Source organism: Austrofundulus limnaeus, unplaced genomic scaffold (assembly GCF_001266775.1).
Source record: "Austrofundulus limnaeus strain Quisiro unplaced genomic scaffold, Austrofundulus_limnaeus-1.0 Scaffold4, whole genome shotgun sequence".
Classification (NCBI taxonomy): Eukaryota; Metazoa; Chordata; class Actinopteri; order Cyprinodontiformes; family Rivulidae; genus Austrofundulus; species Austrofundulus limnaeus.
In genome coordinates this window covers 5,822,268-5,837,730 of record NW_013952406.1, presented here as the reverse complement: position 1 = coordinate 5,837,730, position 15,463 = coordinate 5,822,268, and the positions used below count along the sequence as shown (strand labels likewise).

At 40.5% G+C, this 15,463-nt stretch overlaps 1 protein-coding gene across 1 annotated transcript in view; it reads right to left on the bottom strand.

Annotated features, from left to right (window-relative positions):
• The window catches only part of kcnt2b (potassium sodium-activated channel subfamily T member 2b), a 48,955-nt gene that overhangs the window by 2,729 nt on the left and 30,763 nt on the right, over positions 1–15,463 (bottom strand). The window contains exons 13-27 of the mRNA XM_014025081.1: positions 15,286–15,422; positions 14,773–14,836; positions 13,046–13,154; positions 7,678–7,786; positions 7,450–7,506; positions 5,072–5,224; positions 4,582–4,835; positions 3,971–4,295; positions 3,794–3,899; positions 2,254–2,426; positions 1,719–1,790; positions 1,488–1,622; positions 1,123–1,234; positions 385–486; positions 203–286 (exon numbers count right to left, since the gene is read on the bottom strand). Of these exons, the coding sequence (XP_013880535.1) occupies positions 203–286; positions 385–486; positions 1,123–1,234; positions 1,488–1,622; positions 1,719–1,790; positions 2,254–2,426; positions 3,794–3,899; positions 3,971–4,295; positions 4,582–4,835; positions 5,072–5,224; positions 7,450–7,506; positions 7,678–7,786; positions 13,046–13,154; positions 14,773–14,836; positions 15,286–15,422 (1,992 nt within the window). The remainder of the gene's footprint in view (positions 1–202; positions 287–384; positions 487–1,122; positions 1,235–1,487; positions 1,623–1,718; positions 1,791–2,253; positions 2,427–3,793; positions 3,900–3,970; positions 4,296–4,581; positions 4,836–5,071; positions 5,225–7,449; positions 7,507–7,677; positions 7,787–13,045; positions 13,155–14,772; positions 14,837–15,285; positions 15,423–15,463) is intronic.

The following is a 15,463-nucleotide window of genomic DNA, read 5'->3' as shown; positions in this document are numbered from 1 at the left end:
CACACACACACACACACACACACACAAACAAACATTTTAAAATTTATATTTTTATTATGTTTGGGTAACTGTGCAGTGATGTGTGGCCCCCTGGTGGTATCAATAAAAATTTGTGGCCCCCCTCCATCAAAGTTACCCATCCCTGGTCTAACCAAACTTAACTCGTTCTTCTTGTTGTTTTATGTGTATAATTAATACTTACGGCACAGAGGAAACCTGAGCCAGGCATGGAGTCTAAGCCGAGCAGCAGCCTGGTGATGGAGATCATGTAGTCCTTCACGAAGGACTGGCAGGACGTCGCAACAAACAGACACAGATCATTAGTGGAATACTGGCAAACAAAAAGGAGAAGAGTGTTTTATATTCAGGGAGAGTTTGAGAAACCTGATAGAGGAGTGTGTCCAGCATGCTCACACTGAACACCTTCCCAGCAGCAAAAGGCAGGCGGAACATGAAAACCAGATTGGAACCCTTCTCTTTCTCTTTCTGCAAACCAAAGCAAACACACAGAGCTTACTCCACACCGGCTTTCTGTGGGGATCAGAGGAGTCCGTCGTTTATTTAAGCTGCTCTTGTATCGAGCTTGGCCCAGCCGAGGGCRACACTGCAGTTGAGAATTTACTTCTGACAAGCTGACATTCAACCTCACGGCCAAATTAGTTTTGGCTTCACCTGATTTGTATGCTGTGTGGACAGAAAAAAAAAGAAGTGGGAGATAAAAAAACGAAGCTGAAATTCAACCTTTAATGTCTTTACGCTTGTGTAACAGTGCTGTTCTCATACCAGCCCAGCATTAGTTTAAAGAGGCGGATAATTTATGCTTTGTTAATAATTGTCATTGATGCTCAGTGAAGGACTCATTAGCTGCTGCAGAGAACGACATTAACAACAAAAACTAAAGAAAGACAAGCGGCATAGTTACAGTGTATTTTAATTTGCTCATATTATCCCTGCATAAAATTATAAAATCCATTGAAACTTTTTAATAAACAGAATCTTTTATAATGCAGAGCAGTTTTTTTTTGTCTTCCTTCCTGTTTTATTGATATGATAATGAAGCGAAGGTGGAGGAAATGAGATGGAAGGAAGACGGCAGGTGTGCTGAAGTTGTGAAGCCGGTACCTTTTCCAGTTTGGACAGAGCCAGGGAGTAGTGGTCCTTGACTTTGAACTGCATGAAGCGCATGTTTGCAGGATGCGTGAGCTCCGTGATGATACTGAGAGCCGGGAACAGCCTGGAAGGAAAATTACAGGAAGACAAAAATAATTTGTTGGAGAAATAGCTTTTGCATATCACCCAGTTTTAATCTAACCATATACTGAGGCTGACTCTCAGCTATAACATCAGGATGTGGCGACCATCTTGAATTGAGTCAAATCTAAAAGGTATTCAGCTGTAGAGGTCGATCCAGTGATAACTTTTTTTAACACACGAGCGAAAACAAAAAGCAAGAACTCCAACACAGAACAAGTTTGGACAGAGCGGACCTGAATAAAGTCTGGACGTTGACGATTGTTTTCGCATCAGCCATGTAGTCCTCCTCTGCGATCATGGAGCTCTCTTTGTCAAACACCACCATGGTGTCGGCAAACGTGATGCCACATCGCAACAAACTGTCCAGGCTTTGAAGAGAGAAGAAAAAAAATCAAGATCATTAATAAATGTCGACATCCTCAGCGAACAGACTAATGTAAAAATGACGTTGAAGATTTTCTTACTTTTCGATGGAGCCCACCGTGTAGAACACCATGGGGAACCAGCAGATTGCTTCTAAGAAATCTGCTTCAGGTCTGAACCAATCAGAAGACAGAGTTTAGAGCCACGACAAGAGAGGTTTCTGCGTCCCACAGAGAACAACTAAAGTTCCCACAATGACCATCCAACCTGCTTCAGGATTGAAACACTAAACGGGCAAAAGGCCTTCTGAGAAAGCTGAAAATAACAGCACTGAGTGACTCAGCACTTTATTGCCTTTTTATTGGATTCCACTCTCATTTGGCTGACTATGTTTGTGTTCCAGCTCTGTGGAGTGCACTGCCCTGAAAGCATTCAACTTCTCACAAATCATGTTTACAGGGACCTTAAATAGCGCAGAGACTCTCCTCCCTCTGTTTGCTGTTTAAAGGATGAATCAACCTGGATTTTGCACCACAGCTCTCTCTCAGCTACAGTTTTACATCAACAGGTGACCTATTTCAGTCTGAAGCTGGAGGATTTATTTTTTAAATTTCAGAACAATAAAACGGTGCTCACATGCTCTCCAACAACAGCACGATGGGTTTGAGCTCCTTCCTCGTTCTGTAGTAAGCCCGCAGCGGCACGATGAAGTTGTACAAACCGTTTCCTGCAGCCTCCGCAGACACAATGATCAGTTTATTTTTGAAGCTGTAGGAGCGTGCGTCCTCAAAGGGGATGTGGTGGCAAGCCTGGGAGACAAATATGAAGCTTTGCATATCTAGAATCATAAGAGAAACTGGATTTTCTGTGAAAAATGCATTATGAATGCTAAGTGCAGAAGGATTTTGCTTCAATTTGCTAAAGTAGCTGAAACTGGGACATAAAGCTAAAAATGCAAAACGTGAGCTAAAAGCTACAAGAAAAAAACACTAGCTAAAAGTCAAAAGTAGCAAAATTCTGGGTAAAAGCTACAGGCACCAAAAAGGTATCTAAAATGGAAACATGATCAAAAAGTAAATAAATCAAAAAGCTAGCCAAAAATACCTAAATCTTTGCTAAAAGATAAAAGTAACAAAAATTCTAACTAAAGAATAAAAGTAGAAAAAGGTTAGCCGGAAGGCAAAAGTAACAAAAGGCATGTTAAAGGTAGCAAAAAGCAACTATAAGCTGAAAGTTGCAAAAAGCTAGCTAGAAGCTAAAATAGCACAAAGCTAAATAAAAGATCAAAAGCAAAGAAAATACAAAACAACAAACAAACAAACAAACAAAAATCTAAAAATATCAAAAATCAAATAGAAGCTAAAAGTTGCAAAAGCTATCCACCCGCTTTCTTCCGCTTTTCCGAGGTCGGGTCGTGGGGGCAGCAGCCTAAGCAGAGAGACCCAGACTTCCCTCTCCCCATCTACTTGGACCAGCTCCTCTGGGTGAATCCCAAGGCATTCCCAGGCCAGCCGAGAGACATAGTCCCTCCAGCGTGTCCTGGGTCTTCCTCTGGGTCTCCTCCCAGTGGGACGTGCCTGGAACACCTCAGGGAGGCGTCCAGGAGGCATCCTCACCAGATGAACCACCTCAACTGGCTCCTCTCGACGTGGAGGAGCAGCGGCTCTACTCTGAGTCCCTCCTGGATGACTGAGCTTCTCACCCTCTCTCTAAGGTAGAGCCCAGACACCCTGCGGAGGAAACTCATTTCGGCCGAAAAAAGCTAGCTAGAAGCTACAAATTGCACTAAGCTAAATTAAAAGCTCAAAAGCAACAAAAAGCAAGCTAAAAATATCCAAACAATGGCTAATAGCTAAAAGTAGCAAAAAGCAAATAGAAGCTAAAAGTTACAAAAAGATAACTAGAATCTAAAAACAGCACTAAGCTAAATTAAAAGCTCAAAAGCAACCAAAAGTAAGTGAAAAGTATAAATAAACAAGCCAACAGCGCAAAAAAAAGAATAAAAAAACCCCACAATACTGGATAAGGGCAAATAAAATCCAGAAGCTTGTTAAAGCTAAAAATAGCAAACCAATAGCTCAAAGCTAAACTCAACATAAACATAAAAAACAAACAAACAAAAAAGGAATAGCGTGAATGTGAATAATCATTCCCTCAAGTCGTTAAGATTTTGTACCTTGTCCATGCGGAGGCAGCAGAAAGGCATCTTTTCTTGTAAAAGATGGCAAAGTGCAGGTGAGCTCCCGATGTACGGAGAGTTTGGGGGGTATCCCTTCACCCACCTGTAGGACAGGCCCACGTTAACCTGTGAACTTACTCAAACATCTCCATCCACAGCCTCGCTGGTACTCACTCGCACAGTCGCCCCCACCAGTGAGCATTTTCGTCTTTGTCGCTGTCGTCCTTGCTCTCGTCTCCTCCCTCGTCCTCTGACTGTTCCCCCAGAAGGTCGAAGGTGGGGTTGTTGACGCCRTCCACCAGCTCCAGGACGGGCGCGATGCTGTGCCGCCTCTCATCCGCCGACTCTCCCATGGCGGGCAGGGCCAGGGTGTTGGCCCCCACCATCTCTGTCCTGGAGCTGCTCCTGCTGCCTCTTCCACTGCCGAGCCCCGTGCTGCCCGGGTCCTGACCTTCAGGGCTGCTGTCGCTGGAGTCCTGCAGATCGATGGCCACGGTGCCTGAAACAAAAACACACAAATACAGAAACAGAGAGGGTTACAAGCAATGTTCAGAATTATGAAAACATATGCAGCACAGCATATGTCCATTGTTGTCCACTAGGGGGCAGGTTTGTGCAGCCACAGAATTAGACATTTGGCAACGATCAAGTGTATTTTATAATCACTGTTCTGCAAAGCTATTAGTATTTTTCAAATCTTGCAAACAAGCTTCATGTGTGAAGTTCTGAAAGCTTATTTGTAGCTGTAGGTTTGTGTGAGTTGTGTAAACGTGCCCCAGTCTGACCCATGCTGGCGATGATGCTGTGAACGGGCAGCCGGGTGAGTCCATGGTAGATGCTCTGGTGCACTCCTCTTGAATCGACCCCCGTGCCCCCCCAGGACGGCTCCCTCTGTCCCCGGACGAAGGCCGAGTTCTCCTCTTTGGAGATGTTGATGTAGAAACACATGTCGGAGGCCCCCATGATGTGACACGGGCCCGGGTTCAGCAGGATGTTGGTGGTGTCCAGTCTGCGCACGCCGATCAAACACACTCCAAACCTGCGGACGCACAGACCAGTTTAGCTCTCAGCTGTGATGTCGCAAGTTTTTTTTTTTTATCACCCACCTCCAAAGGCAGGAGGCGATTATGTTTTTTTTTGCCCATGTGTTTGTACCAACAGACAGATTTGAAGAAAACATCATAAAGTAATTATTAGATGTACATCATATCTGGTTTGAAAGGSCTAAAACGATGTGCAGACCTTCAAGAGAATAAAAAAAAATGTAAAACTCACTTTTTGTGTGCGTGAAAAGAGGCAAAGGTGAAACTCTTGCCCTGGTATTCCCCAAAGAATTTACTCTCTTCCAGACGGATGTGATGCACCTCGTTGGCTGAGCAGCGCCGGTAGGTCCGGTGCCACTGGTCTGGTGAGCTTGCACCACCTTCCCTGAGAAAGAAAGAGAGAGAGAGAGAGAGAGAGAGAGAGAGAGAGAGAGAGAGAGAAAAAAGACAGATGTGGAAAATTGTGACCTTTGAAACCTATACGAAGCACTCAGCTCAGCACCAGGGTCACACGGAGAAGACTTTCCATTAAGTGGGAACATCCTCCGTCTCTGTCAGTGTCACGGATCGATAGAACGATCAGGACCTCACGTGGAGACAGAAACTGAGCGACAGATTTACTCCTTCGCTCAGTTAAGAGGACAGCAGCCATGCTCGGGGGGATATGGCTTTAGGTGATAGCAGGAAGCAACGGTGAGGGGGTAGTGTGACCGTGGGTGGCCTGCAACAAGAACTACATTATATAAAGAAGTGTTAGTAAATTTTCTGCTTTAGTGTAAAGCAGGAGAGGACAAGTTTTATTGGCACAGCCAAAAGAAACAAATGGCATCAAGTCCAGTCTTACGAAACACACAGATACTGTAAAACAATATGTGACCCATCACATCAAACTGAGGATAAAGTCAAATTTGGTCACAATAACCTAAACGCATGTTCAGATTCCTGCTTTTTAGACTACATCAGAGGTAAAGTGGGGCCCGTGGGCTAAAATTGGCCCTCCAAGCCATTTGATTTGGCCCTCCAGCAGTTGCCTTGGTTTCTAGGTTGTGATCTCATCTTGCCCTATGTCGAAACACTTGACCCAGTGACTACATAAGGGTCTGTAATGCAGAGATTCTTCACTCATTGCGTTATCTTTGAATTCTATGTTTAATATGAATAAACTTGAAATACGAGTAACTGCAAGAGACATTTAGATTAGATTTAACCACACATGTAGATTTGCACACTTTAAAACAGTGGTTCCCAAACTTTTCAGCTTTTGACCCACAAAATAACAGTTGACCTGTGCCCACAATTATTTTTGGATGATAAACATTTGTATCAGGTCAACTAAACATGGGCATAGTAACAATATTTATTATTCTACATTTATACATTTTAGGCAACTAAGGCAAAAATGTAATTATTTTATAAAATCTTTTCAGGACCTCACCTTGATGTTTCACGACCCCACTTTGGGTCCCGACCCCAACTTTGGGAACCACTGCTTTAAAAGACCACCAATACTGTACTTATCATTTTATAAAATGTCCCATGAGGCTTTGCTGCCTGTGCAAATGTCAAACTTTCCTCAAGTGCACAAGCTAAAAATAAAATATAAATAAATAAAAATGCATGCAAACGGACTGGCTGCTTAATCATATAAATAAATAAATAAATAAATAAATAAAAAGACTTTACTAAAAATGTATTTGAATTTCATCTATTATATTATTACATTTGGCCCAAAGCCCTCAGATAGATTTCCATTTTGGCTCTTTTGAGGAAAATGTTTGGGTCTACATTATGATACCTGGATCATCCTGTGGTTCCAGAGGCATTCCTTGATTTGTCCGAATCAAGATAACCTATTGATATTTGGTCTAAACCCTAGTTTTAGGTTATTCTAAAAAGGAATTTTTGATGTCATGTTAACAAGGAAACCTCAAACAATGTATGGTATGATTTACCAGCTGGAAAGAAAAGTAGGTTTGCTAGCTCACTGAGAAAATGACAAAAATCTAAGTTTTTTTCCCCTCAAAATTGTGTTTTTTGTTGCTACTGCTAAAAAAAGGCATTAAATATTATTTAAGAGATGTCAGGTACTTTATTTAAATGATCTGTAGATAAGATATTTATTTGTTATATTTTGACAAAATCTAATTTTTGCAAACAAATTAATCAGTGCATGACATACCACTTTGGGACTTATGTGATGGGTCACATATAAGACTATAACAAGTAAGAGTTACCTACCAGTATGTTTATTTGTCTGCCACAGCCAACGAAACAGAAAAATGGCTGCAACTCACTTTGACAGAAATGAAGTTAAATTTGGCGTGACAGTAGCTGAACTTTATTTATTCTCCAAGTGCTACATATCGCACGTTTCATGAAACGCTCTACACCTCTACAACTCATCAATATTTGGAGTCAAGCTGAACAAAGATGGCCGCCATTTTCATGATTTCTCAGCTTAAGATGATTTTAGTTTAAATTGCTGGCATGAAAGGTAGCAATCAACATTTCATYCATGTCTTCATGGAATACAAGCTCTTGTGTGCAAACAATAGACAATAAAACTGAACTGAAAGAATTTATATTGTTTTGTGTAAAATGAATTTTTACCGGTTAAGAGCCTGAAATGCTCCTGCACGTTGTTTGAAAGCCTCCTGGGGTGCCGTTCTAAGAGATGCAAAAAAAAAAGACAATCTAAGTGTCAGGAAGGAGACAGTAGCAGCTGTGTTTTGTTGCTTATTCCTCCCCAATGTACAGTTCATTTGATTGTAAAATGGGAAGGCTGTATACAGAGTGTTGAAAAGAAAGAAATGATTGATGGGGTAAAAGAAAACTCACTGTCCTCTGGAGGAATGGATCAATAAAGTGATAAGAGTGGAGGTGCCAGGACACACACAGTTTAGAGCCAGCATGGCGTACTTAAATTCCTCTTCACACACCACATGATCTGCACACAGAGAAGGACAGAAGTGTGTTTTATTGGCTTCAGTAGTTACAGCAATAATTAATGCAAGAGCTACAATTAAAAGACATTCCAAATTAGGGGTGTAACAATATATCAATCTACATTGATGTTGATATTGTCGATTAATGATTCAGTTACATCAAAGCAAAGCAAAAACACTGATCCATATTGTCCTCAGATGTGGACTGATATCATATGCCAGGGCTATTCAGCTTAATTCTTCCGGGGGCTGGACATTTCCCCCCACGATCRGGGGCTCACGTGGAGACAAGTATTATTTTCTTTTGCCTTTTAAATTTGTTTATTCTTTGCACTAAACATAAATTTTAAATTTACAAATGATTTGAAATTTGTTTATATATTAAATTAAGTAAAAACAAAACCCGAAAAATAATGTATGTGTTTGGGTGCTCACTGATGGGCCAGATGGAAATCACTAGCGGGCCAGATGTGGCCTGCAGGCCACCAGTTGAAAAGCCCTGTCATGCCCATCTAATACAATAATTGTGTTAGATGGACATATGACATCACATCATATCAATCACAGAATTATGAACTGAAGTGAATCGAAATCGTATCGTGACAGACTTTGTGATATCGTCAACCAAACAAAACAATTTAATATATTGTGATACAGCTGCTGATCTATACCCCTTTTCCAAAATGAAGAATATAAGATCGTATAGGAAAAAGTAATGAATCTAAATAGATTAATAAAATAAAAAATCCAAAATGACAGCATCCAAAAGAATGGACACATTGACTTCAATTTTAAACAAACGGAGATGGCATTTTGTACATCTTTATTAGTATTGATGGCTCACCGTTTTTTCTTTTGTTTTTGTTTGTTTTTACAGAACATCAGTTCAGTGAAAGACTGGGACAAAACTGTACATCCGTRTTTTGAACTGTCAACTAAATCAAACGAGCATCTCAGTAATAAATCCTCATGTCTTTGATCCTTTTTTTTTTCTTTTGGAGGAGGAAGCAAGAGGTCAGCGAGCATATTGAGCCACTTTTCGCTTCATCGAACGCCTAATACGTCGACGCGTATGGGCCAGCCAAACAACCTGAGCAAACACAGATGACACTTTTCGTTTACCTGTTGCCTCCGAGCCTCCTCTTTGAAAGGAAAGTCCAATTGACCGATCAATGTTTGTTGTAAGTCAATCAGTGAAACGGGCCGAGGGAGAATCCATTTCCTGCACTGTGTAATTTTTGATTGCGTTGTCTTCAGTTCAGCGCACAGACATATCGGGCTGCCTATTAGGCAGACATGTTGAGCCGGGCTCCTAAAAGCACAACATTACGTGTTGGGTATGAGGATATAATTGGTGACAAAACATCAGAGCCCGAGCGGAAGAATCACRCTCAATCAGCCGCTAGTTTGGGAAGCATTAGGCCGTATAAGATTTAAATGTAGCTCGCTCTGAATTAATGTGCGTGCCTGAGGGTGGGCCGCTGATAAACATGACAATTAAAACTGTGAACATACTGATTAAGTAGCAATGTTCTTTTGGCTCATGGAGGCACATCATAATTTCGCTCACATGCAAATGCGCCGTCGTTTCTCTAGCTGTTCTGTCAGTTGATTTTCGAGTCAAAGCTCGTGCAGCACTGAAGCCCTTCTTTAAAAGGGTAATATCRTGCAAAATACACTTTTTTAGCCATTAAATGCATTTTTGTTGTGTACTTGGAGTCTCTAGGAGTGCAGAAATGTTTAATTTAGTTTCTTCCAGTGCTGCAAAGGTATCTATATATTCTGTTTGGGTCATATTTTTTCAACTAGTTCACTTTTTTCTGTTTTTGATGACGTTTTCTGAACTATTACATCAGAGTTTTTGCGACGGAACAGACATATAAGGTCTGTCATTCAAACTACAGTTTTGTCATCTTCACTTTTTTCTCACTCTGAGTCAAAAGCATCAACATGTAAGGCTGGGTGTAATCGTAAACCCCTCCATCTATAAGCTGCAATGGACCGCTCTGAAAGCTAGAGAGAGAGGCGGGGTGAGAAGTGTCTCATTGGCATTTAAAGAGACAGCCTCAATACGAGTTGATCTGAGACAGACCTCAGAAAAGTGTTAAAAGAGGGGCTTGTGGAGTTACATTAAGGAGGAATTCAGACCAAAGCATTGCAGTTCCACTCTGTATCAGGGGCAGGTCTAGGGGCAGGGCCATAGGGGCATTGGCCCCAGCTGAAATCTGAATGGCCCGCTGAAGTGCCTCTGTCCTGTCACTCATTTGTTCTGATGATGGTGGATGCATAAAACATAAAACATAAAGATAAAGAAGTCTCTTGGAGGAGAGACGAAACAGTTTACTCAAGAATCCATTCAGAGGTCTTAACTTATTTTTATGATGCAGTTCCATGTTCAAACACTAGTAGTGCTAATGAGTCAAATAGAAAAGTCCAGCATGAATCAGGCTTCTTAAGAAGATTTGAACAATCCTGCAGAAAAAAAAAAAACTTTCAACTGACAAACAATGGCTTGATTTTTTCAAATGCTCTGTTTGGGAGTATTTTATCTTCGTACAGTAAAAATGCTTGTAAAACTGGTAACAATATTTTACTGTGCAAGTTATTTTTAATTATATTACATTACAAGTTTTTGAACATAAAGGAATGCATATATCCACTGCCTTTCATGCTGGAGTTGTAAAATAAAACAATCTTATCATGGCACAAACTTTCCATTTCTTGCCATTCTTGCTTTAGCTCATTTCTTCATTTTTTTCCCTACAAAGGAGGTTCAAACGTGTAACCTCAAGTGTGCATGCGCTCATGTAAATGTACTTACATACACCGCCTGCAAGAGAGCAATTAGAACATGACCACAGGTCCTCCAGCACAGCTAATTAAATCAGTAAAGGTGCTGCTGCATGTACAAGTGAGCCATTACAATAAGCTGAGCTCTGGAGGGCAATGGGATTTTCTTTTTTTTTTATTCAAAACATAAATTAGATAAATAATCAATAGATTCCCTGTGTGGTAGCTGAAACTCCTCGAGGTTTCTTGTTCTGCTGTAGCATCACACCGAACGCTCAGCTCTTATTAATCTGAGTGTGTGGATCGAATTAAAGCGCGTGTCTCTTGCTCATTGTTGCCTCCCAGGCCATCGCTTGACGAGTGTTTCCAAGTGGTATCAAATTTTGGCATCTGTAACGCCCACACGGCTCTGTGAGGCTACCTATTGTGAGCTCAGGACAAAGGGGTGCGTTAAACTCGGCTCATTGTGAAATTTGCTTGGTAAAAAGGGCTTTAAGAAACCTAGAATCACAAAAACACTAATTATCTGCTCCATCAAAAAGGGGAGCAGCAATTAGCTTCGAGGCAGGACACAAAATTCACATCCTTCAAAGCCAAATGAAGTCTCTAAAATGAGCACGGAGGCCTTTTCAACATGTCAAACGGTATGTTTATGAGAGATAAAACATCAAAGCTGTCAGGAACTCAGCAGACAAGCAGACGATTCATGCTGCAGAGCTCGCTGTTCATCATGTACTGTATAAAGGGTGTGATAATGGACGAACATGAAATTCTCCTTTTGCCAAGCAATCCCTGCCTCGCTAATAACAAACCCTGAGTCTGACTGTGAAGTGTTTTAACGGCACTGCAGGGGGATTACCCAGTGGGGAGAGCTCGACTGCCAGGTTAGCGCCGCTCCAGAACTCATCAAAAGAAGGGATTTTCTTTTTCGAAGGTGGCAAAGTTAAAAAAAAAAAATAAAATGCTGATCATCGATAGAGACAGCTGGGATAAAGGTGGCGATCTGGAATTGGGTCTATCGGTTCTGCAGGCAAGAAGACGTGTGAGCGAAAGATAGGGTGTTAGTTTTGGAGAACTGGACTGGCGTCGTCTGCTGAGAAGGAGTAGAATGGAGAATCTCCAAAAAAGCAATGATGAAAACTCAGAACAACTCCTGAAAGGCTTACAGGCAAGCTGTGCCAATCTGTGCTGCTCTTCTTCAGAGCTGAGAAGATGGAGAGCTGCGATGCACAAAGCCTCCGATACAACATGTTTAGGGCTAAAAATATCACATCAGCTGATGGTGCTCTGGAATTATTTGTGCAGATATGAAAGCTGCGTATTTAAAAAAAAAAACTTAAACATTAAATAATGCACATCGCTCACCGCCTTTCATGACAAGAGTTATCAAAGGTTGAAAGTGTTACTCATATYGGTCAGTGTATCTTTTGGTCATTGGATTTTCATTTTAGAAACGGGTATTAAAAAACAAGAAATGAGTGGTAATTTGATTTTTGTTTTAAAATATAGAAACTAAAATTAAAATACAAAGCGTTTCTCATTCTTAGTGTCAAAAAGGGATGAATGATTTTTTTTAAATGGCTTGAGTTTAATTTTCAGTTTCAGATAACAAAAAAGAAAATAACTTTAAAACAGRAACGAAAAAAGGCTCATTTGTTATTTTACGACTATCTATTCCCCTCACCAGAAGCGGCGCTAGCCTGGCAACTCTGCATAATAAAACACAAATTTCTGTGAATAAAAGGCTGAAACACAGACGTGTATATGTCCATAAATGAGTTGTATGGTGACTGTTGCTCTGTGACCAAAGGTTTTGCAGAGATACCTCATGTGGCTTTTGGCCAAATAAATCTTTTTTTTTTACGGGAATCCATGTTGGCTACTGCCTCCACTTCACCTCCATTTCTCTGAATAAAAAGCAAATTAAGATAAATTTCATTCCATTAGTGTGTTGAACAGTAGTTGTCCTGTAAGCAGGAAGTTCTTTTTTTGCATCCTGGGAGTRTTCCTTTCAGCGAGGGGTGGGCGATTCTACGACTTTGATACTGATCTCATACCAAATAAATACTGGATACCGAAGTCAGTATCAATGCTTTTTACTTGTAATGGGATGTTTATTGAATAACTTTGATATTTTGTGGTAAAAACAAATTATTTTAGGGATACAGTAAGTTGCACAACCTGTCATGGAATATAAACAAACAAGGCTTTTTTCATTTCTGTTTTAAAGTAATTTTCTTTTTTGTTGTCTGAAACAGAAAAWTTTTAAGTCATTAAAAATGGTCATCTCTTTTTGACACAAAGAATGAGAAACACTTTGTATTTTAATTTTAATTTCTATATTTTAAAACAAAAATCAAATAACCACTCATTTCTTGTTTTTTAATACCCATTTCCAAAATGAAATTCCAATGACCAAAAGACACACACTGACCCATATCCCTACCAACATCTTTCATTTTTCTGCTCACCTGCAAACTTAACGTGAAACTTGTTCTCCGGCTTGAGAATCTGGACGTACAGGGGGCAGTTTGGGGCGAAGTCTTTGACTGCCCAGGCTCTTAGGATGGTTTGATGATCCTGGTAAAAAAAAAAAAAAAGAMAGACGGAAGAACAGCAGGAAGAAAGAATTAAGGCAGAACGTGAGGTACAGAGTGGTCATTAGGAGCAGCCGACTGTAGCACCTTTACAACAATCTGCCTTCGACCGCTGCTGGTGTGGAGCAATTGAATGATCTTAAAAGGTCAGAGTAATACAATTCTGACATTTCAAGGCCGGCTGTTGAAAGAGCACGATGAGTAAACTGTAAAGCTGCTCCTGAGACGGGCGTTTAAAATTCACTGAAAAGAAATGCAGGACTGCAGATTTACAGCCGAGCTGGTGCCTCTGTTAGGCTGACACAGAACGTGTGAATGTGGATTCAGCATTCACATTATTGTTGTCATTTGAGGAGAATCTAACTCCGTCATAATTTTTATATGTTATTTCAGCTGTTCAGGTATCAAAACGTTTGGCCCATTCAGGACATTTCTATGACTTTTAGTATCCATAACTTGTGTACATTTTAAATGATTTCTCTTAGTAAAAAAAACATTAAGATCTCTACAATTCCTTCAACAACATTGTCCTTAAAATGTACTGTAGTATATTTATGCTAATAGTAACTGCTATTTCTATTTTTTTTAGTAATTTATTCAACTAATGCTAATAGTACCGCTACTGCTAATGCTTTTCGTTATGCTAAACAATGCTAGCTTTTGGCTAATGTATTTTAATGCTAATATTTGGCTAAAGATACTTTCAGCTAGAGATTTGCAACTCTTTATTTCTGGCTTACCTTTTCTACTTTTGTTATTCTGCAAATTTCAGCAAAAATCATTTAGCGCTCAGCATTCACACTGCAGTTTAGCAGAATGTGCAAGCTTTTTACACTTGAATAAAATGTTTTAAACTTTTCATTTGTTTTATCTAATACAATAGATAAATTAATAAAACACTGTTCTGTAGATCCTACAAAGCAAATATTCTTCATAAAGTAAGGATGCAATCAGGGCCAGTTCTAGCCAATTTGGCACCCTAGGCAAATATTTTTAGTGGTGCCCCTTGTACAATTTACTAAATCTCATTGCCAGTTTACATACATTCACATAATAAATTTTAAATGTTTGAATTTAATATAATTTTTATCTGTACCATTTATYTTTATAAACTACATTGCCCAATTAAAATAGTTAATGGTATAATCAATTTGAAACAGAACACCAGAAGTCTACCTCATACCTGCCAACATTAGCTGACAGCAATAAGGAACACCTGTTCAGGTTATCGAGCACCTGTGGAGTGGAGCAGTTCTAAGGGGGTCCAGGGGTATATTCCCCAAGAAAATTTAGTAAAACGTCTACTCAAACCAAACAAGCAGGCTGAGAAACCCACAGAACAACAAGTTACATTCATAAACTTGAGTAATCAGTGATTATTCTACAGACAACATCAGTTATACTCTGACAAAAAGCTGTAAAATACTTTTTTTGTCMCCCATTTGTGGTGCCCCCCCTAGATGGACAGTGCCCTCAGCATTTGGCTGTACTGCCTATGCCACGAGCCGGCCCTGGAAACAATCGTTATGTGCCCATGATTACAGCTGATCCTTTGGACTGGAAAGAGTCATGAAATTACAGAGAAAAGGTTAGACACGTACAGCAGCGATACGGTCCACTTCAAACCGGTTACTGAGGATGAAGCAGGCCTCTGCATCGTCCATCCTGCAGGTAGTTAGTGGAGCAGAAAATGACGGGACCAAAAGAGGCGAAGTGGGAGGGAGAGAAAGAAGAAGAGAGAGTCGGGGGAGGCCGAGAGACACAGGGAAAAGGGTGTTGTCACGTTATTGTTAGAGAGGACAAAAGAAGAAAAAAAAGTGGGACGACTGAACAACAAATGTTTGGATGTAACGTTAAAGCCCACATATGAAGATGAGACTGTAGGAGGGGGAGAATAAATAAAAAGGCTATTTTTTTGTTGGGCTACACATGCTGTGTCAGGATTATTGGAATAAAAATAAAATCCATCTTGATTCAATTACAGCTCAAATCTCAAGATACTTTAGAAATTAATAGTGGACTCTAGCTTCAGCGTGTTGTGGGTCATTGTGGGTTTATACGGCTCAGATGTTAATTTGGTTATAATTATCTTTCTGATGAAGACAATCACTCACTTGGCCCTCATAAGGTCCTGGTCTTTGAGGGCAGACCCCTGCAGGTAGATGACTCTCAGAGCCCACAGAGGGACGTGAAGGACCCTCCTAACCTGGACGTCCATCTCTGCCGGGCAAAGGATCACCACATAGTAGTCCTACACACACACACACACACACACACACACACACACACACA